Source organism: Dicentrarchus labrax, unplaced genomic scaffold, assembly GCF_905237075.1.
Source record: "Dicentrarchus labrax unplaced genomic scaffold, dlabrax2021, whole genome shotgun sequence".
Taxonomy (NCBI): Eukaryota; Metazoa; Chordata; class Actinopteri; family Moronidae; genus Dicentrarchus; species Dicentrarchus labrax.
Genome location: NW_026136722.1, coordinates 16010694 through 16036391, shown reverse-complemented (window position 1 = coordinate 16036391; position 25698 = coordinate 16010694). Strand labels below are relative to the sequence as shown.

General features: G+C 41.1%; 1 protein-coding gene and 1 pseudogene across 3 annotated transcripts in view; both read right to left on the bottom strand.

The window, feature by feature from the left end:
- Positions 1-2060: 2060 nt before the first annotated feature.
- Positions 2061-25698, bottom strand: part of asic2 (acid-sensing (proton-gated) ion channel 2) — a 339024-nt gene continuing 315386 nt past the window's right edge. For all 3 annotated transcript variants that reach the window (XM_051388343.1, XM_051388342.1, XM_051388340.1), the window contains 8 exons: positions 18561-18688; positions 14151-14301; positions 13827-13883; positions 8379-8532; positions 7018-7109; positions 5603-5682; positions 4946-5014; positions 2061-4147 (listed from right to left, as the gene is read on the bottom strand). In XM_051388343.1, coding sequence (XP_051244303.1) covers positions 4046-4147; positions 4946-5014; positions 5603-5682; positions 7018-7109; positions 8379-8532; positions 13827-13883; positions 14151-14301; positions 18561-18688 — 833 coding nt within the window. In that variant the 3' untranslated portion in view covers positions 2061-4045. The remainder of the gene's footprint in view (positions 4148-4945; positions 5015-5602; positions 5683-7017; positions 7110-8378; positions 8533-13826; positions 13884-14150; positions 14302-18560; positions 18689-25698) is intronic.
- On the bottom strand, positions 23165-23265 carry LOC127357217 (uncharacterized; annotated as a pseudogene).

Genomic DNA, 25698 nt, shown 5'->3' with positions numbered 1-25698 from the left:
CTATGGCGTGACTCCTCCATTGTCCAACTCCTGTAATCATTTGAGGTTGAATGGGAGAACACTTCAACCAATATTAAGAGCATGTAGCACAGATGTCAGAGGAAAATTGCACCTTGCCAAGCTACTGTACATTTGATCCAGTGTGGCTTGCTACTCTTTAGTTCTTTCTGCAGGAGTGGACGGGTGCTTTGTATCAGCTCTGCATTCTTTCCAGCTCCCACTTATAAAAATTGAGGATGTCCCCTAAGTCATAGGGTTCATAGGTTATTGTCCAAACCTCCCAGGAAATGACACATGGACTGAGGACGACTATAAGGTTGCGCACTCCTCGGTGCACAAGACTTCCATTCAGTGCATTTTATTACATTCAATTTGGGGGGTACTTATTTATATCTCTTACTGCACTGTAGCTTTTTATTTTTCTGTTCAGTCTGTTTTATTCAATTTGAGCTTATTTATATCTTCCTCTTGCAATTTCTTTTCATTCTATTTAGCCACGAGCACTGCTCCAGGAAGGTCTGTCTGTCAGTACAACACTTTTTGTACGGACTGAAATATCTATTGGATGGATTGCCATGACATATGGCTTGTCCTCTAGTTCCACCAGCAGGTTGACATGAGGTCAAACTTTTTAATTTGTCCACTACTTTGGTTTATGACCAATTTCCTGCAAAACCGATGACATTCCCATCAGCCTCAGTTGCACATTGTGTTTTGTCCTAATTAGCAAATGTTGGCATGCTTATAAGATGGTGATCATGGTAAATTTGACCTGCCGCACGTCAGCATGTTAGCATGCTGACATTAGTATTTAGATCAAGGCATAGCTGTGCTAGTACAGCCCATCGACATATAATCTCCTCTTCCTCCTACAGTACCAAAATGAAGCCAAAATATCCTGAATACTTGCAGCAATCTTGCACTTGAAGCAAGAGCATGTGCAGTAGTGATTGGGTTTTGCATGATGATACTGAGATCCTGAAAGACATAAAACCCACTTTTTAAATCAAATGACTAATTATCAGGAAAAATAACCCTTGAACATACATCAGCGTGATAAGAACTACCTAAATTGACAGAAACCATATTTTGGAAAACTGTATTTCATGTGTGCTTTGATTTTTTAGTCTTGGCCCACGTCCCATACTTCAGCCAGCCACCAGGGGGTGAGCATATGTTTTGGCTTCACTTTTGGTGAGCAGCCATGTCATTCGTCTTTATGTACATCGATGGAACAGCCTCGCAGAGCAGCTAGCATGGCTGTAGATAAAATTTTAGCAAGCACGGCGTTATTATGTTATGTAAAGTTTGGCTACAAAGTTTGTCTCCGTCATGCAATTCAATCCAGAATCTGCACAAGGTATTTTATTTTGTAAACTGAGCGGATCCTCTATACCATTTCTGTGTCTGACTTCCTTGCAGTGCAATTTGCTCTGTGTTGCTTGGCACAGGTGGGTCGCGTCAACAATAGACCAGCCGTGTATTTTCTGCGGACCAGAGAGATGCTTCTAGGATACAATGCAACGCCTCGGGTACAATCACACTCATTGTCTAGACCAGGGGTCACCAGCTTTTTGAAACTGAGACGTACTTCATGGGTACTGAGTCACACGAAGGGCTACCAGTTTGATACACTCTTCTGAAATAACAAATTTGCTCAGTTTGCCTTTAGTTATATATTATTATTAATGATTATTGATACTCATCTATGTGAAGACACTGATAATTATCAACAATGACTTAACAAGGTGGGAAACAGATAATATCAATATTCAATTTTCATTTTTATAACAGGCCTACGGTCTACTCATGTGGTCGTTGGGGGCCACCTGGTGCCTGCGGGCACCGTGTTGGTGACCCCTGGTCTAAACCTTCCGGCTGCGCCCATGCCCAGAGCTGATCGTGCCCGTACCCGGTGGAATTTTGGGGTTAGTCTTGTTATATTGCCTTGTGTTTTTCTTTTCTATCATGTCTTATGTAAAGCAGTTTGCATTGCCTTCTTGTTGAAAGGTGCAATACAAACTGTGCTTGCTTAGCCTTACCACAACAGGACGCCACCATTGCAAAACAACTTTTTAATTTAATTGTTTCACATTAAAAACACACACTGTATGCTGCATCACAAAATGAGAAAACGCTGTCCTGCGATAACAATTGAAGCCAAAGTAGAGAGAAGAAACAGCCAGTGTCGTTGCCACCGACAGAAGAGAGTGAGACACAGTTGTCTCACACCCCTGCAGGTCAGCTGAGGATTGTGTTCGTCTGAAGCCACAACATGAGATAGTACACAGAGACAGCAGGTTGAGCCACAGATGGGAAATCATAATTCAAACAGTCTCACAAAGCACTTGAATTCATTCCTACCTGTAATGTACATTAGCATGATGACAGAGACCATGCTAGGATGATCACGGACTAGAATTAGAAAACACTAAATCTCCCACATGGTCTCACAAAAGCTTTTGGTGTAAAGCCACATATATGTAACTGTAACTGCTTCTGAGGACACTGAAGATTCAGCTAAACCTGTTTTGGAAAGGATGCCTACCTCATAGCAAAGTGTGTCCTTCATTTTTAGCATGACATTCAACTACCCCAAAATGCTACAGCCTGTTACAGAACACTCTCACCTGCTGAGAGCTGCAGATTGAGTAACATCATGAAAAAAAATCTGACAATATGTTGTCACTTCTGGACCTGGAGTTGATGTTTTACCAAAGGTTTTTTAAATTAGATCTGCTTCAGGCATGTCTGCGTGGTACCCGTTTTTATGAGAAAAAAAACACAGATATTTACACCATAACACAGCAGACACTGTCCCCTAAAAAAAAATGTTGGCTGAACCCCCCACATGGTGCTTTTGTAATGATTTTTTTAATCATGATTTTTTTTTTTTATTGTCAAGACTGGGGATATTTTTGGTGAAGGACAAATTGATGCCCTGATATGACCCTGAAATTCGCTTAATGAAGTAATGGTTTAACAACACCCTGGGCATATTCATTTGCTGCAGTGTTTTGTACACGGCTTGCTGTCTGGCAGGCAAATAAATTCAGATTCTACCTCACTTAGCTGGGTGCAGTGGTGAGGTGCAGCAGCCAGAAGCCGGTCATTTATTCACATAAATTAACAGTAAGAGTATGACATCCCTTTAAAGATGTCTCCAGCAAACAGCTTAGCACCCCAGGAGTCATGTGGCAAACATGCCTTTTAGTAAACTGATTAAACTGAGACTGACAGTTGGAAAAAAAATAAGAAGCAAAATGCGGGCTGCAAAATGTTGAGATTTCACTCGATTTTCTGTAAACAAAGCAAAATGTTCAGCCCCCCCCCCACCCAGTAATTCTCACACATCACCAACCCCTTCCCCTGCAAGATAATTAACAAACAAATGATAAAGAATAGAATAGATTTTCAAAGAATTGGTCATATCTGAACTATGATTTTAAACAACCATAAGTTCAATCTGTACATTCGAAGTTCGATATCTCACCTGGGCCCTTGTCACAGGCCTGTCCTGCAGATAGAGAGACAAATGGCACACATGTACAGTAAAGCAACACTGCAGTCCAGCGTATGCATCAGCAAAGAGAGCAAGATAGATCAACGCATGCAGTTTGGACAGTTCAAAACCAATTCTGTACAGTTCATTTGGCAGTGACCGACGTATGAATGTGTTTGTTACATAGATATGCTGCACAGGGATGAGCCCCCTTTGTGGGTAGTCGCCCCACCCAGTCTCTGATTTTCTGTGTGCGTGTATGTGGAGGTCTGGCTCAGCAGAGGCCACCCTCCCACCACAGTACAGTGCAGGGTGACAGAGAGGGCCGATAAGTCCAGCCGACAGCTCCTTAATCCCCATTAGTGCCTCAGACAGGGCGGTGTGACAGAGCGCAGCGCTGTCCTTTGACCAGCCCCTGTTTTTGTCCTCATCTCCTCCCCTCCCCTGTTAAGGTCCTGCAGGATGCCCTAACAGTGGATGTAGTGCCACCCAGTGGAGTCAGCCTCTGGACGGGTGTGGCTCTCAGGGGAAGGGGGGAGGGCCTCAGCAGGCAATCTCCTCCAGGGTGCCCAGCGTTGTCTGCAGGGGGACTGTCACAGTGTGGCTGATGGACTCTGAGTGGTTTGCCACTGGGTCACAGGAACTCTAGGAAAAAAGATAGGGAGAGTCGGCGAGGCTGGCAAAGCAAAATTCCTTTGGGCATCTATGTGAAATACGTGTTTCTGGTGACGTGGTGACTATATGTGAAGCCTATTGCCAGGCTACTTTGGCTGGTCCTTTAAAACTGAACTCTTTATTTTGGTCCTGGAAAATAGTGTGCAAGGGGTTAGGTTACGTCAAGGTTGACAACAGTCACAATGTATATCAAACAATGCCGGGTCCTTATCCAGCAGGGCATCGCCACCGAATTGACAGCTGCTTCATTCAAGCTTCGCCATCAGAGGCTTATTCACTGCAGCTCGACCACCAGCTGTCTAATAATGTCCAGTAATATTCTGGTGTGCACAGTGACCATTATAACCTGACACATGCACTGACTGCTCTACAGATACTTTTATGCAAATGGGGTTTGCTGCTGCAGCCCACTCCGCCACCTCAACCTTCTCAATGCACGGTGGCTTATGGTATTGTTGATTTAACTAAGATTTGATGTTCATGCACGTGTTTGTTCAGGGGGGATTAGTTGCTCCCAGCAGAGTCCTTACTGCTGATTCTTTGAGAGCTCCCTCAAAGAGCAGAGCTTTGTCTGCCAAATTGGCATCTCTACTGTCAGCCCGAACACAGTCTTAAATTTGCTAGTGTGCTCTTTCTACATGCTTGCATTGAGGAGTAGGGATTTAACAAGGTTTGATATGCATGATCAGAGTGAGGGAAATTACGCTGAATTTACACGCTCCACTTACTCCACTGCCCTGAAAGTGAAAGGTTAAAGGCCACTCTTACCACATCCTCTCCATGACTCTCCTCCTCATCCTCTCTGCTCAGTAAATCCAGTAGTCTGTCTTTCACCACCTGCAGATCGGGAAATAAAAGTCAGAGAGACTTGTAATTATTGACTGTACGGGAACATATAACTCAAAAGTAATTAGGTGGCAAATGTGGCAACAAAATACACCACTATTATTTCAGCATGAAACCTGTGAACTGCTTATGACAGCGACATCGTGGTTTTCTTTTCCCCCATTACTCCATTATGGCCATAAAAAAAAAAAAAAAGAATCTCTTGAAAATTACTTTTCCTGTGCATTTCCAAAACCCTAAGGGAGGCGAAGACTATTATGTGCTTGTCAGAACCCTGTGCATGAGAAGCTCTGAAGAAGGGCACACAGTAGAGCAAAGGTAATGGAAAAGTACCATCACACATTCAGTCGGCTCTGAAGTAAATACAGCTCTTATCTACTTTTTGTATCAGTGACATTGTTTCTGTTGTCAGCTTTTCATGGCCAATGCTCTAACTCTTCACTGAAAAACCCAAAACAAAAGCTGTTTAAGTTTACTGCACCAGCCACAACCGTGAGAGCCTGTAGAGGAGTGATGTGTGGGTGTAATTAGATGTTTTGACGGGTATATGGGAATAAAAGTGTGAAAACAGGAACTTACCTCATAAGCATAATCAAACAGCTCTAGGATGGTGAGGATGCTGGCTCCAATGAACAGACCCATCTGACCACCAATATCACCTGTACAAATCACAAAAACAGAAGTACAATGACAGAACAGCAGAAAATGTTAAATAGTAAATGGACTGTACTTATATAGTGCCTTTCTAGTCTTTCGACCACTCAATGCGCTGTACACTACATGCCACACTCACCCCATTCACACACATCCATACACTGATGGCAGGGGCTACCATGCAAGGTGCCAACTGCCCGCTAGAACGGAAACTAAGCATTCACACACAGTCATACACCGATGCACAGCATCGGGAGCAATTTGGGGTTCAGTAACTTGCTCAAGGACACTTCAACATGCAGCGAGAGGAGCCGGGGATCGAACCGCCAACCTTCCACTCTACCTCTGAGCCACAGCCACCTACAGAAAGAGGTCTGAACCCAGTCCTGACCCATGTCTTTAACACCTGAATCCAACTGCTAATCACAAATTTAAGACCCAAACATGAACCAGGTCATATTTTTTCTTTATTTATCGATTACTGATGATTAGCCTTGTTTCAGTTCACTTCACATCAAATGTGCTTTATTGGCATGAATGTCACAACACTGTTGCCAAAGCATTAAAAAGCAATGAAACAAAATAAATACCTTTTTTTAAATTAGAACAAGAAAAGAGTAGCATGTGTGTGTGTTTGCATTATATTGTTGTGTTTATGTATATGTATTTGTGTGAGTGATTTTGTATGTGTGTGTGTATATGTGTGTTTTTCTTTTCATTGGGTGTTATGTAGAAAGAGAGATATTTCTTAATAAAGTACTTTTGAAAATAGCAAAAGACCAAAGCTTTAAGCAACGAAACAGACTCTAAACATGATCATTTGTTTGCAAGGTTGAGTCATGTAATAACCACCTCATTTGTGTATTTTTTCTTACCTATCACATAAAATGTCTCAAGCATTGGATTTCAAATAGGATGAATCACATTTGGCAGTTTTAGTAACTAACATCTGCCTCACTCCCACGAGATTTCCATTTATTTAAACTGGTCAATATTAAAACAAGTGACAGCAACAAACTAAAGAAAAGTGACCTCTTTATGTTCAATTGAAGCTTTTGGTGAGACTAATTGCTGCTCTTTTCCCTCTGCTACTAAAATCACAACATTTCACAGTGCTGACATTTTGTTGATGGCTTGTCACAAACTGTAATGGCACCATCAGTAAGTCTGTTGACCATCCAGACAGGCATCTTTGAATAATCTTTTCTAAATCTGGTGCCATGAGGCACAGTGAACCATTTCCCATGAATCAAGACATAATTTCAAAAGTAGCTTGGTAAAGACTAACGTCCTTTGGATTCAGGTTTTGAAAATAATGGTAACACTGAGTAAAAACCTACCAAGCAAACCTGCCACCTCGTAAGCCTTCTTTTGCTCGATGGTTTCATAGTTCAACGCCTCAAAGAACACGTCCAACACCAAGATGTTGTCTCTGCGAAAGGAAAAACAGGGCATTTGTTCTTATGAGTCCCACATCAGGCAATCTCTTGGCAAGCAACACAATCAGCAACAGCCCATGCATCTCCTGCAGAGCCGGGCAATCAGGGAAACAAAACCACTGTGTGGGAGGGGAACACACTTGTTGCACAGCCAGACAGAGACTCTAGTTCTTTAAAACCTTATTTTAAAGTGCTATAGGAAACAATGTGGGCAGTTAAGAGGCTCAGTAGTGTAATGGCAATTTTTAAGAACCTATACAACCCTTTGACCTGGTCATTGTAAAACGATACGCAACTGTTAAAGAAGCTATTTTATGCATATAACCTTTAGCCCTGTTTCTAACTACACTCTATGTCCAAGTAAACAGCGGGATGTTGAGACTTCACTAAAAAGCCAAGGACATGATCATTTCACCACACTATCTGTCTGTTTACTGCCTCAGGAATGTGTAACTGTGTGCTCCAACAGGGATAAAACCATACTGCTTCTTCCAATCGGGGCTCTTTCGGACTTTCACATACGAGAGTGTGTGATGGTTGTGTTGAGACCATTCATGGATGACTTGAATAAAACCTTACAGAAAGACTCATACTCATACTTTGTATGCTTTATTAAACAAATTGCCACCACAGTAGTTAGAGCTGTTGTCTTGATTCTACAACAATCATCAACTCTGTGGTGAGTTTGCATGTTTTTCCCTTTTTAATGTGAGTTTCCTCTGGATGCTCCGCTTTCCTCCTCATTAGGTATATTAGAGCCTATGAATATGCGTTGGTGTAAATGTGAATGCTTAAGTGTTGCCCACCTGGTGCACTGATAATGAGTGAATATGGTAGAAATCCCTCAAAAAGTTTCCTTATTTTTTGCCTACAGCACATGACAAACCATATAAAGAATTGGTGCATATCACTTTAGAAGTGCTCCCAACTGCTCACTCCTACCTACAACCTGAACATGTACCAATGAAGATTAAATCATGCATATAAACATTTCAGGAATATGGCCCATTGATTGGTTAAACGGGCATGATTTAAGCACATGTAATTAAAGTTGTGTTTATGTTAATTCTATGCCATTAGCACGAATCTTACTTACCATTGTGACATTACTAGTAGCACCAGAACATCATGTGCTGGTTTAGAACTTTGTAATTGCGACCATTAAACAGATTAGACTCATTTGCAGTCTCTTGCATTGCCTGCTGGTGAACAGACAGCACAGAACAGCACAGACACCATGACAAGAAGCTCTGGCTACTTACGTGATGTACTTCTCTGACTTGTTGAACTTCTTCTGCAGGTAGCGGGCCGAGGTCTTGCTGGGGATTTTGACCATGGACAGCTCTTTGTTGTAGCGGGTCATGTTGCACGGTGTCCTGCACATGCAGTTACTGCTCTCCACGGCCGACAGTTTAGCTTCACGCAGGAGGGGTGATGGAGAGGGGAGGAGCATACAATCAGGGAGTAAAATGGAACGAAATGTGGGAGGATGGGTTGAGGATGATGAACACAAGGGGGAAAATTGTCTTTTAGACACAAAGTGAGATTTTTACTTTACATTTCAATCACTCTGAAGGCAGAAAATATCCCAAATAGATTCCCAGATTCACAAATATCTTGCCCCTGCTTTGGGTAGGAAGTTCCTGATGTGGTTATAAATATTCTGCTGACAGTATGCCAGTTGGTTTAACCCTTCACCCCTGCGGCAAATCATATTCAACTGGAAAACCAGAACTTCTGCCCAGAATAAGCTGTAATAATAAAATGCAATCAAAAGACCAGGAGGAGATCATCTGCAGAAAATCAACTCACTCTTGAGGCCGCAAAATGAAGCTCAGTGCAAGTTCAGGAAGACTGCCTTCTTCATTCACAATTCTCTCTCACTCTCCTTCTTCAATCAGCTGACTATGGGCTGACTATATCTGTTCTCCTCTCCGTTATAATAAGCAATTAAACATTATGATACAATAAGGTCACTGTAAAGTCACGATAAGCTGCTAAACACATTTAAGTCTTTATAAAAATGTTGAATTAGTCTCCAATGATATGAAATTGTGCAACAATTCTGATAATACATTTTTTTTTTAGAAAAAATGCCAAATGTTCCCTTCATCACAGCCTCTCAAATATGAGCATTTTTTGCTTTTCTCAATTTTTGTATTTTATTTCTATTTCAACAGACATCATCTTAGAATCTTAGAAAGAGTGCAATTTTCTTTTACTATTTTCTGACATTTTATATACAATGACCATTTAGTGTGACGAAAAAATATTATATATACATATATACAATATTTGCAGGGCTTAAAATGATAGCAGTAGCTCAAAGAGTTAAATCATTTTAAATCAGTTCTTTATAATGCTATTTTCTCACCTTCTTTTTCTTTTTCTTGTATCTCAGCAACACTATGGTGAACTAAAACCATACTAGTTTGAACCCACCACAGCCAATTACTTCTGAGTCACCACATCTTTATAGTGTCTTAGTGCCAGCTGCATGTCAGTGCCTTTTCACCGCTGATACACATTAAAGTTCATTGTGCTCAAACTAAAGTTGAAAGGCAGAGAAAAATGCATGTAGCATTCTTTATCTGAATAAAAGCGGTCACACATACAGTACATACAAACTCGGGTATATAATAACACACAGTTGCCCAAATGACTCCATTCATACTGCGTCTTCAGTTGCGTGGATCTTTACTCCATAAAAGCCTTAACAACAGAACAAGTCAATGTCATTGTCAAAGTCACAGAGGAGCGAATGTAAAGCACCAAACACAAACACGCCCTGAAGCAGCATCCGTGAAACAGCCTTTACCCTGACAGAAACAAAGTCTTCATGTAGAAACGCCAGCCTCTATTCAAGGCTCTGCCTTGGCAGTTTGACTCAGAGAAAGAAAAAAAAAAACTAAAATGCACTGGATGATTTCGTGTTAAGCCCACAGCCTCCTACATAACACCAACTCTCTCGCAGTGATGGTAATGTTAAGCGACACAAGCCTTTCAAATATAGCTCCATCAAAAGCTTCTCCGGCACCGAGGCGGCTCACTCTCTTCACAAATCACTTTCTTTAAGCTGAAGACTGAATTTTCTGAAGTTGCAAAGTTTAAATAGATCTCATTTAATTTCAGCAGAGATTACCAGATCCTTTCTCACAACCAAAAACTTCTCTCTTTGGACTTCAAAATCTGTTTTGGATTTAAAATCTCACCGCGCACTCTCTGAATGGAAAGGAAAGAAGTTATCAGGCTTATTTCTCACTTAGACAGCTCTCTGTGGCACAACCCGCAACCCACAGATCACGAGGCAGCAATCCCCCACGGTGCGCTAATAGCCAGTGAGGCCACACAGTCACGTAATTGCAAGAGGAAATTCAATATGACTTCTCAGTGGTCTCTTATTTTTATTCAAATGAGACGTTATTGGATACACAGGAGCAAGGCCTCGTGCATTCAAATGATTGATTTCTTTCTCTGAGCCTCTCACCTTTGTCCACCGTTCTCATTCCCTTTCTCTCTCTCTCACACACACACATTTAAATCTAAAAGACCAAATTACCATAATACATTTCTTCTTGATAACTTTTTCAAAATAATAACTATGTGTTTAAACCACCTGATAAAGAAAGTATAAATAAATATATTTCTGACAGGAAGACAACTGATATAACCACTTATTTTGGACACTTTTGGCAGGTTGAGTCTTAAATAAGTGTGTTTTCTGTCTGGGTGTGTAATTATAAGCCATCTCAGTTTCCTCAAAAGCAAGCGGCTAGATAAGCACATTGTTAACAGACGCACACATATGCGGCCGTTTCCTATCAAAAAAAAAAAAAATTCAGTGGCGTCCCCAAAACTTGAGTGACACAGTTATGTAGAGAGAAAAACCCAATCAAACTTTGCCGTGCGAAATCCTCTCTGGTGGGTATAGCAAATTGGCACTGAGTTTAAAACGAGAATTCATTTGCATTCAATGATCCAAGCTGAGTGAGTGTGTACGTGTGTGTGTTGGGACTGTGAAAGCCTTACTGTTCCAAAAATGAAGCCAATTACAGGAAAGAGAGAGAGCTGTCTGGAATAAGCACCAAAACCTCCGACGCTCCCGCTGCATCATGCAGTGTAACGTGTTGTTTCGAGTGCATGCTAATGACACATTGGTGAGTTACACTGAATGCTCTGATGGTGTAGGAGCCCGCGGCCTTGATGCTGATTGCCAGAAAGTTTTGTTGCCCTTGGCTTTTTTTTTTTTTTTTGCTGTGGCTTTTCAGAAATAATTCTCCTCGGGGTGGAGGCTGAGCAGAGAGACTGGTGTGGGAGGAGAGAAAGCTTTTTCTAAGTTCATACATTACTTAACATGCTTTCAAATTAACTTATTATATCTGTATGTATATGTATGTGCTTTAACAGACTGTTTGCTTTTATTTATTAAAATGGAAATCATAGAATTAATACTACTACTAGTTAATCATATCAAGTTTGCTATAATTTTTTAATTACTATGCAATCATTGTTAAATGGGATTAGCTTTAGGGTCAGTAAGCCCAAATCACACAGAAAAACAACACATTTTCTCACTTACCTCATGGAATCTGGTCATACAGACCTCCTCCCCAATACAATGGAAGTAAATGTAAGTTCTTTTAGTAGAGATCTGCTGTTTTGATTGCATAAATACATTTTAAAAAAAAACAAAAGAAGGTCCAAAAATACTTGAGGATTATTAAAGCTGGATTTGATTTATAGTTCAGGTTTCATCCGTTCATGATCGGGCTGTATCATGATCTAATTATTTTCCTCTCTGTGTTCACAGTCTTTCATTTATTTTGTGATACAGAGCAACGGAGGGATACACACAGACTCACTGAACTGGAGTCACATCCAGGTAACGTATAACATTATTTAGGCTTGTCTCATTACTGAACAGGAGACAACCGCTGTGCAATCGTTGTGTTTATGTTCAAAGATTCACAGAAAGCGGTGATCGCGGTGAACAGAAGGTCTGCAGGATAATGGCTTTGTTAGATGTGTGTTACTGAAAAAGAAGAAGACTGCTGAGAATCTGTCTTCACCTCCTTTAATGTTTTCTTCACTCTTAACCTCCACCGGCATCAAAAACTGGGAGAAAACACAAGCGTGCGAATCACAGTTCTTGCAGCACTCATGTGGCATCTCTGTAGCCCCAATGTGTGATACATCATTGTGAGGACCACAGGTTAAAGGGTTAGTTCAGATTTTTTTTAAGTGGGGTTCAGGTACTGTACTTATCCATAGTCAGTGTATTACAGCCAGTAAAAGGGAGTCGGCACAGCCCCAGTTTAGCAGAAGTGGATAAAAATACTGGAATGGAAGCTAAGAGATGTACTGCTGTGGTCGGGGGTAGCAAAAATATTAGTTCAGATCTGAACTAACGCGTTCAAACACCAAACTGACACAATAACACAAAAAAAATTAACCGATCGAGGCAGCAGAATACCAGCAACCCCTGTGTTTTGCAAGGTAAAATTACTGTTTTTGTCAAAGGAGTCTAGCGGCTTTAGAGAGAGCGATGTAAGAGCAGTTTCCCACTGGAAAGGGCCACCTGCTAAAGTGGTGAAAATATTCTAAATATAGTGTACACTTACACTTAGGTGTAAAAAAATGTGTTTTTCCGCTGCCCCCGTCCACAGCAGTACATCTCTTAGCTTCCATATTGCATTCGACCGCCATGATAAAGGTAGTACACTCCCTGTCATTTTTAAATGCCGGCTGGGATAGGTTCAGCAGGAAGAAGATGAGAAAACATCTCTTTATGAGCCTGCTGCTTTAAAAAACTTGACTTTTAAACTCTCCACAAAAGTAATTTAGATAAAATCCCTTAAAAAAGCCACTCATCTGACTTTCATGAGACTCTCTCCAGTGTACCGCTATGGCAAAAGGTAAAATATTACACTGAGACATTAAGTCTGTTTCATAAAAAGTCAAAACAAAGAAAATCAAATCAATAATTTAAAACAGCTGGACGGGCCAACAGTTAATAAAACTGACAAACTTAATATAAAATCTTGAATTTGAAGGACTGGATAACGGCTGCCAAAAACCGCTTAACTGGCGGTATAATTTAGCTCAATGCAGGAAATATGAGCCATTATCTATCTGACCATCCATCCATTAAATTGAACTCTAACACTGCAGTCTCTGTCTGCTCTGATGTTGGTTACAGACTTGATGAGCCCTTCACACACGAGAGGAAATATTGAGATGAATCCCGTTCTCTTGATAAATCAAAAAGTAGTGACACATTGACTTTCCACCATAAAGTGCTGTAGTGTAATTAGCAGACCAGTTGTGTGCCTGCAGAATTTACATTTACGGAGTTATTCCTTGACGATGCAATTTCCCTTTTAAATGAGGTCCAATGACAGAGAGAGAGGGCGTATGGTGCAACGGCGACTATCACCCGGTGCTGAAGTAGATATCTTTTCCTACTTCAGTGTTTTGGCATTCACGATGACGTACAGGAGCTGCTCTTCAGTTGAGCCGTCTGAAGCTTAAAATTCTCTCCTGTGTTGCTCATCTTTAAAGCAGGTTTAGCATTAAAGCTCTGTATCAACAGGAAAAAAAGTTAAGCCTAATCCTTGCTGAGGAAAATAATGATATGTAAACCAGAAAATACAGCATGTGTGTGTCTTCTTGACTCACGTTCGGGAGGTTGTGGGTATGTGCAGACTTACCAAGGGCGGGCTCAGCGCAGTCTTTGTACTGCTCAGGTGTGCAGTAAGAAGCATCACCTGGGAAGTTTTAATGAAACACATTAGAGGAAGAATTTAGTCAATGGAAGTGTTTTTGGAACACAGTTGGATGAGTCTAGAAACAATATGTGAGGCGCAGCACCCTTTTCCTGCCAGACATATAATCCCAGGGCTTTTTTAAATGCCAACACCTAATCCAGTATTGACTTGTCATATCAATATGAGGCCTCTCAATGCAGTTTAATCTCCCATGAAATACTGCAACCTTGCTGAAAACTTTTTTTGTTTTGTTTTAACGGTGCTTACCAGGCATGTGCACCATCCTGCAGTTGCAGTTCTCCACAATGTAGCGTGTTTCACAGTCAATCCTGCAGGCAGTTACGCTGTAGACCTGGAAAAAGCCCGACTCCAGAGCCTTTGACTCGCACTCTCCCCACGGGGGAGGCAGGTAGGTCAGCTGCAGGTGAGGAAGGAGGTGCGGGGTTAGTTGGAAGATCAAATACACACACAGTGTTCACCATACAAAATGTAATACTTTATAAGACCTTTTTAATACTACATAGACTGCAGTTTAATATCTTCTTCATGGTCATACCGAGGAAAACCAATAGGGACGACAGGGCTTAAAATTATTATCTCATCTTTTAAATGATTCCTAGTTAACAGCCTGTTGCATACACAATCCACTGTTGCACCAATCTCACATATAAATGCAGATTGTCTCCCAACAGCCCACAACTTACAAACTACTATTACTGGGTATGGAAAGCAAAAAACACTTAGAAGAGGGAACTGAATTCAATACTTTTTCAGACTTTACAAGACATAATTCCTGCAAACACACATATACAGAGAAAATCCATGTATTAAGCCCAAAATGTGGACAGATCCTGACAGCAGCTCCCCAAAACGCGTGCCTCAGTCTTTGAAACCCAGCCAGTACAGAGAAGCCGAAGAGCCTCACAACAAACCAGGCGGTGCGGAAAACAATTCAACAGATAGCCAGACTCTGTAGTAGAAATCCCACAACACCCGGCGACGGGAGCACAAAAACTCCAAATGTTCTCCTCCTGCTCCTGCAGCTCTGAGGGCTGGGACAGCAGATGAGGAACGAGGGACACCGGGCCGAGCAGTGTGGAGGCCCATCTGCTCCACAACACATGCAGTGCGCTCTAGCCGCGCTCTCGGTATCCATCACCCACCACCCTCTGTTCCCTGGTTCCCCTCATTGTCATCACAATGCATCCCAAGTGAGGCCGCTTTCTTTGCCAAGAGAGCAATTTTTTTTTGGATGAGGCAAAACACAACATCCTGCCAGGTGAAATCTGGCCACAGTTTGCTTGTTAGTACTGACAGAATTTGAAAGCCTGCCCCTCCTATCAGGCGATGTTGTCTCACTGCTTCTAGGGAGTTTGAGGCTTTGGGTCTGCAGATACAATCACTTCCCCAACTCAGTAAACTCAAACACAATCCAAACAGCTATCTAGCATGCTGAATATTTCAATGTCCAAATGCCTCTGGCCATTTATGTCTTCTTTCTATAATGTCTCCTGTGATAATTAAATATACCCTCCCTGATATACCATCAGCAAGCACAAACAATTAATACCAACATCCAGCTGCTGATAATTTTATTAGAGGACTTAAGAAAGGTGCTTTTCAGCAATCCTTAACCTTTAAAATCACCTTCATACCTCAGCTAATCTTCACTTTGGCCTAATTAGAGTCAGATGTGGCTGATTTGAGATCTGATTATTTCTCTGTAATCAGATAATCCAAGGTGCTCAATATCACTTTTCACTGTGTTGAGACCTGCTGACCTGATTATGGTATATCTAATAAGAGCCAAGGCCTGTGCACCACCCACTGTGTTATTAATCAATGTTCCATTCCCCAGTTATACCAGAGCAATGCTTTAATTAGGCTTTACAATTCTGTCAGCAGGGACATTGTTAAAAAAAGTTGGGTGTGAGAACAGGTTGGGTTTTAATAAGGTCATTGCAATAGCACTGGTTGGGTGATCTGAAGAGGAAACTGTACTGTGCTGGTTTGAGCTGGACCTCAACATCAAATCAGCATATAGAAGCAAGTCACAAATTTCCAAAAAGTGTCCTCTGCTGTGGGTTTTTTCTCTTTCTTTTGGCAGCAGAGGAGCTAAACTGAAATAAAAAGACCCTAAGCTTGCATCAAGAGACAGCAATGTTTTTTTTTTTTTTTTATCCCTTGGGAAGAATGACTTTCTTAACCAAGGGACCACCATGCCCTTTTTGCTTCAGTCAAAAGCCAACAGAAGGGTGATTTCTATGTTTGGAGAGCTTAAATTTTAAATTGCCTGCCTCCATATGAGGACTCACTCTGCGTTCTTTGTGCCTTTAGCTAACTTGACTAGGCGGCTTTGATCTAGGCCCAATTTTATTAGCCAAAATGAGTTCATTTAAACCCTTTGTCAAAGTCATTTTCACAGGCGGACTGATTGGTATCCATTATAAAGATCCACTAATCACCAGGGTTTTTTTCAACATACTCCACAAGGCCCCATCCCAAATCTTCGCCCCAGATACTCTACCCAATCATCATTACCGTGATTGTTCTTGGACATATTTGAAAGTGCCCTCTGGGTTTCTACAGAAGATGAAGCTTGACGAGACAGGTGGGAACTTCTCACAGCAGGAGGGTTTCTCCCCTTCCGATACAAAGTGCAGTTCTGCATTAATTAGCTGGAGCTAAATTTGCTGAGTTTCCCACTGTGCAGGGCTTGTGAAGAGGGGCAGTGTTTTCACAGCAGGCAGGCAGAGAAGGGCCTGTCTCCGCCCTGCCAGTCACAAGAACTGGGACGGATGAGAAGAGAGAAACCCTGGAGGCTTATTACCCAGGAGGCCTAACCATCTCTGGATAGATCTACTCCTCCCCTTCCTGCCTACCTGCTGAGGTGACTCTCTGTATGGCAACACCACACTGAGTTGTGATGTAGTGAGGCGATGTTTCAACTCAGTTCTGCTGAAGAGAAGTTCTTAAAATTCAAACTGAACTCCTTTTTTTAATCATCTTTTATTCACTCTCATAAAGTACATATGCATGCAAGTGAAAAACCAGGGAGAACATGTTTACATGCACTATAAAACTGTTTACTGTAAATCCCTCATCTGAAAACCATTGTTTTATTTGAACTATATCAGTGATGATAGACGAGCACCAAATGCAATTGAACTTTGTACGCAGTCAAGTGTTTGGTGGTTTAGACTTCAGATGGAATTATTTTAAATGCAAGGATGCATAGCTGCGAGTAATGATCCTTCTTTTCATCCTCCCGCCCTCCTGTCACAGAAAACGTTCTGACGTTCTGAAGTCTTGTCACGCACATACTTGTAAAAAGTCAATTAGCAACCCAGTGATACATTCACAAGGCCAAGAAATTCAGCTTTCTTCAAGAGAAATCTAGCTGGGGAAATCATGTTTTTCTACTCCCCTACTGTGTTTATGAAAAACTGGTTTCTCCTTTGCATGATGTTTGAGAAATCAGCTTGCTGGAATGTAACCTGATTACTTTCAGTTGCTATAATCTATACTCTACCTTGGATCAAATGTTTAGTTGTATGAAAAACTTGTAGTGATTAAATCAACAGACTCTGTAGTTCTCCTCATCCCTACGAAGCTTTTATGCAACTTCCAGCTCATTGTTTTACTGTGTGCAACTTTAGTGTTTTGGCTCAATGCTCTCATAGTTTTGTTTTTGGCTGCAGCAGGCAGTGAAAAATCTCAGAAAACCCACTGTACACTACCTACTCAGCATCAAACAGCAGACACACAAAGTTATAAACTAGCAGGTGAACACAGCAGAGCATTTAGTTGGGAATAAAGTGTTCACATTTGTCAGGTGGCCAGAAATGACTCTGCTGGATTAGTAAATAGGCTGTAACTGTTTGCTAACGAGATCCTCGTATCAATTTTAAAGTTGTTTATATGTATTAACAGCTTGTTTCCGCTGCCCCCAAGTGGACAAACAATCCGTTATTGCAGGTTTAAATGCCAAAGGAAAAGAACATTTTTAAAAGCTTAACTCTGAGGCAGAAAAAGAGAAACAGAAAGAGACAAAAACATTGACAATGAAAGACAGAACTAATAACCTTTGGTAAAATGGATTCCTAGTCGTAATATAAAGACATGCAGCTTGGCATTGTAGAAACACCCTCTCTGAGGATTGTTCAACTTAAGCCAAAAGGAGGAAAAAAGAGAAGAAGTGAAAAACAACCTTGTGGGGAACAAGCCTCTGGTGACAGAGAAATGGTTATTTACATCAAATACCTTTGGCTCTGTATATAGACCTGCAGCCTTTAATATTGGCCTTGTGTGATGGAACAAAGCTTCAGTATGATTGAGTGTGGCTGAGTTCAAGTGAGGCATCTCTCTACCAGCAAGGTCAAAGCCACTGGAAGTTATCATTTGTCAGTCAACAATTACCAAGAGAACGCAGAGGCCAATTGGGTATCCTGAGGGTATTGGGACACACAAGCAGCCACAAACCCACTCACACACATGAATGCACGCAATCCCATCATGCCTTTTATGGCAAGTAATTTATCACAGAGGTTTTTTTTTATTTTTTTATCTCTGAGCGATAAGCTGAACATGCGGATTAGACGTGAAAAACAGCACAAGGAAGATAAATGATTAAAAAAAGCTATTAACTGTGTATGAGTGGGAGTCAGGGACACCTACCCTCTGCTCCTGTGTGGCCACAAAAGTCTGGAAGCCAGGGGCCACGCCAAAGCCCAGCTCGTGAACGAAGGGGGGCTCTGCCTGGCTGTGGATCTGCACCCGCACACCTGCCTCGAAGGCTGTGTCCTCTGGAAGGGAAGACAGATGGATAGACCCAGTTAGCTGATTCATTCAGTCAATAAACAATGAAAAATATGCAGGAAAGGAAAGACACTTAAATGTCTTTGGCTTTTTTACTGGTTCAGATAAACTGCTCAGGAATAGAGGAGCAAAAAAAAGAAGCTTTTTACATTCAACAGATGTTGCTGCAGAGAGACAAAAAGCAAATTTCCTGTTTGAAACAACCTTTCAGCGAATGAATTTGGAGCTCTCGTCTCAAAGCAACAGGCTTTTAAGATTGTCTTTATTATAACACCTTCTCAGAGAAGAGCTGTCCCATTTGTCTTTACATCAAGCACAGGTAGTGAAGAAGGCTCCATAGATGAAAAGGACCTTCATCCTGTCATTCAGAGCAGTTATATGCACACACAAAAACACACACACACACACACACACACACACACACACACACACACACACACACGGACAAGGGCGAAGAGAGCCATAACATTTATGGGAAAAGAGAGCACGGTCTTTGTAGAAATCAATAAAGTTCTCTCTCCATGTCCTCACATTCAGTGGCGTGCTCCCGGACATTCAATCAAGGCTTTCCCCCTGCCAGTCGATCAGCAAGACAACCTCGAGGTGCTCTGCAACCAAGGCGTCGAAGCCTTTCAGCACAGCCAGCCTCACAAATTGACACACACATACACACACACACACACACACACACAGCACCACCCCACTATGATACACTCATCAATCAAGCATCTGCAGTGACTGATATGGCGACAGCTTGGATGCATGCACACTAAGGAATAGATGAGGGATCAAACATGTTCTGGTTTTTTTGGCTGCCTCTGTCTATGAGAGTACAGTAAGTGTGTGAGTTAAAGAGTATGAAAGAAACACTGGCTGTTGGAGGGAGATAATCAGAGTCTTGGTGCATAAATGTGAATTCTGTGTTTGAGCATTTGAATGTGCATGTGTAAGAAAATGATGAGAGATTGCTAACTGTGTTCATATATGTGTGTGTTTTCAGTGTCCTGTAAAATTAAGTTTCACGTCCTGTGTTATATATGTGTCATTGTCACTGTCCAGCTGTGTGACTTTTTAATGTGTTTGCTGTACTCAGCTCAAACTGAGTTACACACGTGCAGGGAAAGGCAGCAGCAGCAGCACAACAATCGGAACTAAAAACTAATTAAACAACTATTCTGCTGCTATAACAGACTCCACTCCTCTGGTTTCAGGCTTTCCAGCAGATCTTGCACTGTGGCTGCAGGGTCTTCCTCCCATGTAGCCACAAGAACAAAGCTCTTGTGACTGAACGTGATGTTGGGCGTTATGCCTGGCTCGCAGTCTGCGTTCTCGTTCTTCCCAAATCTGTCCACATACCTTTGTCCATATAGGGTTGTCTAGTCTACTGGTTCCCCACTTGGGCATCAGGACCCCCAAACTATATATACAGTAGGCCTATATCTCAGCATTTTATTAAGGAAAAAAAAAAAAGTTTGGTTTATTATTTAAGCTCTAAAAAAAGTAACAGGAAGACCTGAACACAAGTTATTTAACAGAACACTCTCTGCTAAACAGCCTCATCCTGTATTAGAAAAGTATGCATTGAAAATAACAAAAGAGCTAATATAACGATTGCAAAGCATCAGGGGGAGTAAAAATCTGAATTTGTCAAAAGAGAAGCCTATTAAGTATGTATGATGTTAAAGATAAAAAAAAACATAATACAAGCAGAGAATTGTATAAAAAGTTCCCTAAAAATATGAGGAAAACTCATCTGCGATGCAATATTCACAGGAAATAATCGCTCTTCCTGCAGTTATTACATTCGCTGTTTGGGTTCATTATACAGTTTATCAGTTGAACTTCTGAACTGTTATTGTTATGCTTGAATATGATATGAAATAAAATGAATAAAATATGTCACTTACTCAGGGGTAGTAGTTTACTCAATGATAGGAAAGCGGTCCCTTAAGGAAGAATGTTGGGAACCACTGGTCTAGTTCACTGGGACCAAATCAGGCTACATCTCATCGGGTGTTTTCAGGCTGAATTCAGGTCATAGAACAACATAAATTTGCCAATTTGCTCCTACTTTGGCAAAGGAGACTAAAGCAGGTCAAGTAGTCCAAACAAAAACAAAACCTGACAAAATTGGGTTCAATCACACTTGATCACACTATGATTAACTATGTCATTTCTTCATGGACCTTGCTCTTTGCATGGGGCGATCATCAACTGTTGCCACGAATCTGAAAGCACACAATAGTCTAAAATATCTTTCAGGGTTCCCACTCTTTTAAAAAAATCCTTTTCCAGGACATTTTCCAGGAGGTTGTCTTGACAATACAGGACAGCACTTACAATGGTGGTCAGTGTTAATGGGACACTTAGCTTGCTTTTTTGGCGTGCTTGGCTGTTCACCACAGCCGACACAGCTTAAATCACATGGATTTATTTTATTCTACAGAAAATTCATCGTCTCGCCTATAAGCCTATTAAAAGAAGAGATAGAAAGTATAAGGGTTTGTTGCACGTACAGCATTTCCCAAATAGATTTAACGGCAACAGTTCTCTGCAACTGGCATGAATAGCTTTACTACAATACAATAAAACATTTCCAGGACAACACTGATTATTTCCAGGATATTTGGTCATTTTAATCAATCCTGGTGTTTCCATGACTGGAAAACTAGTCTCTAATCTTTCCCAGATTTTCCAGGACGCATGGGAACCCTGATCTTTGTATCCAGCAGCATTAAATAATTCCTTGATTAGAACTAAGGGTCTAGACTGAACCATAAAAAACTGCCCTCAACCAAAAGTGCATAAAAGTATCGTTTGTCATTTGATGACTTAATTCCACTGACCATAAATTGTCACAGATTTTAGTTGCTAGTGTTAATGTGGCATATAAAAGGAAAACACATGATATTAAACTATATGTCTTTATAATAGTTGTTGGACTAATGGTCCATTAGCAGTCCTAGCACTGCTAAATCTTACATAATTAGGCACAGTTGTCTAAAAACGAGGAAAAACACATAAAAGAGCCATACTGTTACACTGGGTGACTTATTCCTATATTACAATGAGCACTTAACAGAGTAAACAAGAAACTGCCTCCCTGAGCCTGCACGGTGCATCTGCACAACATGAAAATATAGGCACTAACTACATTAGCTCTGTATTGAGATAAAGGAATATGTCTGTGTGACTCTTCAGTGTGTTTTTAATGGTATTTGTATTAAAAGTTCTATAGTAAAGAGGTATAACTTGTCAGGCAGTGACAGCATATACAGTAGCAGCACAAGGTCATTGTTGGTTTTGATATTGTGAAAGAATGTGTTGAAAGTCATGAAAAGAAACTGTGTCATTTGCTAAACCCTGTTATATCAATTTGTTCAGCTGTTGTGTGTATTCGACCAAAGTGCTTGCTGTAACATAAACATCCACATGCTGCATTGGATGAATATATATGGACTTTGCAGTGGATACTGGGTAATATAATTCAGAGAACATGACTTCAAGCAGAAACATGTCATTTCTCAGCCAATCTGGGCTGAATTTGAAAAGCTTTTTTGCTTTCATCAAAACAGCTGACATTCAAGATGAACCAAGGCGTCACAATGATGATGTGAAAATCTACTTTTAAACACATGCATTTTGAAAATGTCATGGATTGTTTTTCATATTCAGAACAACATGACATAACACAGGAAGAGGCATCTAAACCCTGCTAGGGGGGCGAAGAGTCCACCCGGCTTCTAGACTAAACAGACCCCAAGCTGGGCTGGATCAAAATTATTTTCAGCATTATCTGACTGGGTAAGATCTAGTTCTATTGCCGTGAGTCAGTGTGTCAATACCTGAGTGGATCTGTTACTGGGTTCATTCACAGGGTGCGTCAAAGTCATCAGGAAAGTGTTTTTTGCATTACTTTATATTGAGTATGCTGGAAACAAAGTACTTTGTACAGTGTGTCGTTCAAACACGTTGGAAGTGTTAATAGCTCTTCTGCTATCAACACTTCCGACAGGGCGAAAAGCCAGCTGTCATAGAGAGGGGCGAGACACGATAATCATTTAAAAATGTTCAGACAATCTTTCCAGGTTACAGTGTTGCACTCAATTGCACAAACGGAAAGTGATGGAAGTAGTCTTGTAAAGAATTAATAAAGAGAGCTTGAAGGAGACGTTTAAACGCTGCTTACTTTGTCAGCGTGTGAAGCAAATGTCGGATTGTCGGTTTTGGGAAAGTTAGAAGAAGAAGGTGATTAGAAGATTTACTTTATTAATCCCCAAAGGGAATCTTTTTTACACACACGTAGGCCCGAAATACAATCACAGGGTTTATGCACATACACATAAATGTGGAGTGATGGGCGCGATGTGCAGTTAGGGATTCAGTGCCTTGCTGAGCGGTGCCCAGAAGGTGAACTGGCATCAGCTAACACTCTGCACCTTCAGGTTCCCAAGCCAAGTCCCTTTGCTTCCCCCATTGTTGTCCCCAAATAGAGGACATATCAGATATTAAACTGATAAGAACAGATACTAGACTTCATCTTAGCCGAAATGCCAAAAGTGAGTTTCAGGAAATGTCAGGAAGCTATTACAGGTTTTAGACACTGTTCAATCATCCAACAAGCTCTTCAGTTGGGACATCCTGACCCTTTAAGATGTGTACTCGCTACTCGACCATGACTGCTCGTTATTTCATCTTGTTCATGCCAGTGTTGTTGTCGTCTGTCTGTCTGGATCTAATCCATGCATTTCAGACTGGTTGTGACAGTTCTCAGATTTATTACGGATTGGGCTTCCTCCTTTCTTCCCATTAAAGTGAATTTCTGCATGACAGTAGGTTTTTTATGGGTGTATTTTGGATTAGGTCCAATTCTTTTTACTTTGGTCACGACACAAAGGGTCACTGGGCATCTAAAATAAATAAAACAGGTGAAATTCCTACTGGGACTGTAACTACCAATTATTTTCTAGACAAATCAATTAATCTTTTGGTCCATAAAATGTCAGAAAATAGCAAAAACTACACATCACACTTTCCTGAAGCCCAATGTGACATCTTCAACTGTCTTGTTTTGTCTGACAATAAGTCAAAAACCTTACTATAATCGTTTCAGCTCTAATTTCCATCCAAATTTACTGCATTACACTCAGACTTGCAGCAGATGACCAAACAGATGCTATTGCAAACGTGTTCAGCGTACAAAGCCAACAGTGATGGCACAAACATAGAGAACACTGAATAAACTGGTCATCCTACAGTATAGATAAATCCTGTGTGGTTGTAAAATGACAATAATCTCTTACTGAGAGAGGAAATTAGACATTTGCACACTGCACTGACAGTCTGCAGACACAGAGTTAAAGTGTGTTTGTTGTTAAAGTGTGTTTTTTGTGAGAGATCAGAGCAAACAGGGCTCGCTCTGTTTATTTGTTCAGTTCAGCTGTCCGTCTCAATAAATGATGAAGAGGATCACGGCTAACAACCTTGCTTGTACCGGACCATGGTTTCAGCAGAACCAAAGATAGCTCTGTAGATTTGTAGTTACTATGTATTTCATCACCACTATCACACTCATTTAGCTTCGAGTGACTCACCAGAGTAAAAGAGAGGCCGACTAAATTACGACGCTATCTGTGGCTACAATCATAAGTTAGATCTCGCTGCTTTCTGTGACTGTGCATAAATTCAGGCGGTGGTCTGATTTCATCTCCTTTCTCCTTCAGCATATCCAGTGATTCTCACTGTGGGAAAGAGAGAGAGGGGAGAGGATCGACTGGGGTAAATGAAAAAATTGATCCGTGCATGCACGATGAGTGTTGATGTATGCATGTTTAAACAACAAATAATGATTGTTGCAAAGTGCGAGTTAATGTACGGGTTTGTTTTTGAAGACACCTCTGCATCCTCCTCTCCATCTCCACAGTCATACAACAACTAGAGGCATGTTCGTCAGCAACACCACACCTCCCTCCTTTCTTTTCATGTCACATTTCAATTTCTGTCACTTTCAGAATCAGGCATGTCAGGCTTGGTCTATAGTGTGTGTTAAATGTGAAAGTGTGAGTGTTGAACATATGGCGACTGCGAGCTGAAGCACAATTTCATGTCAAAGGGAATTTAACAAGCATGTCCTTAATATGTGTTCATGTAATTATAACATAATTAAACATCTAAGCACTGACTTACATACAATTTTACACTTACTGAATGATTTGAGGTTTGTTTTGTTCTCTCTGGTTATTTTCGGTTTCATTTTCCTATATCATTTCATGGCTCTAAGATAGAAAAATAGCTGTAAATATCAGCATTTTAGTATTGTCATGGTGAGCATGTTTGCGTGTTTAGCTCACGGGACCACTGTAGACTTCTATTCTTGTGCATTATTAGGGTTGTTACTCAAAAAAGTAATGCATAACACATTGCTCATTGCTTTTTAAAAAAGTAATGCCTTACCTTGCTTCATTTCTCTCTGTAAAAAGTAATTTGTTACGGAGCCCCTAAAGGGACATGGGGGGGAAAAAAAATTAAACGTTTCTCGTGCTCACAAGATGCTATCTCGTGCTCATAAGATACAAGCGCAGCCTTAAGCCAGACACTCATTTGTCCTCCTTTTGAGAAAATAACAAAAAAGGTCCACCTTTTGACACACTACCTTGTTAGTTTAATACTTACTAGTGCAGTGCCCGTAGGAAGTATGTATCGCTATAGAAAAGTGGGAGTTTAAGTAGCTTTTTCATGGATGGCCAAATGAGGTTGTGTTTGAAGGTACAGCAGCTAGCTACAGACGAACATCTACAGATTGCGATTCCAGTTTGTTGTCCTCGCGTATCCGGATCTCCTCAGACCGGAACAGACTCGGTCCGGACCCGTTCAGTCTCAGTAATCCACAACTGCCGGCAAAATCCGCTGCAGGTATAAAGCCGCTCGCGCTGCTGCAGGTAAAGATCAGCGTGTTTCTTAAGGTGTGTCGTGGGGGTGGGCTCTGCAGTGATTGGCT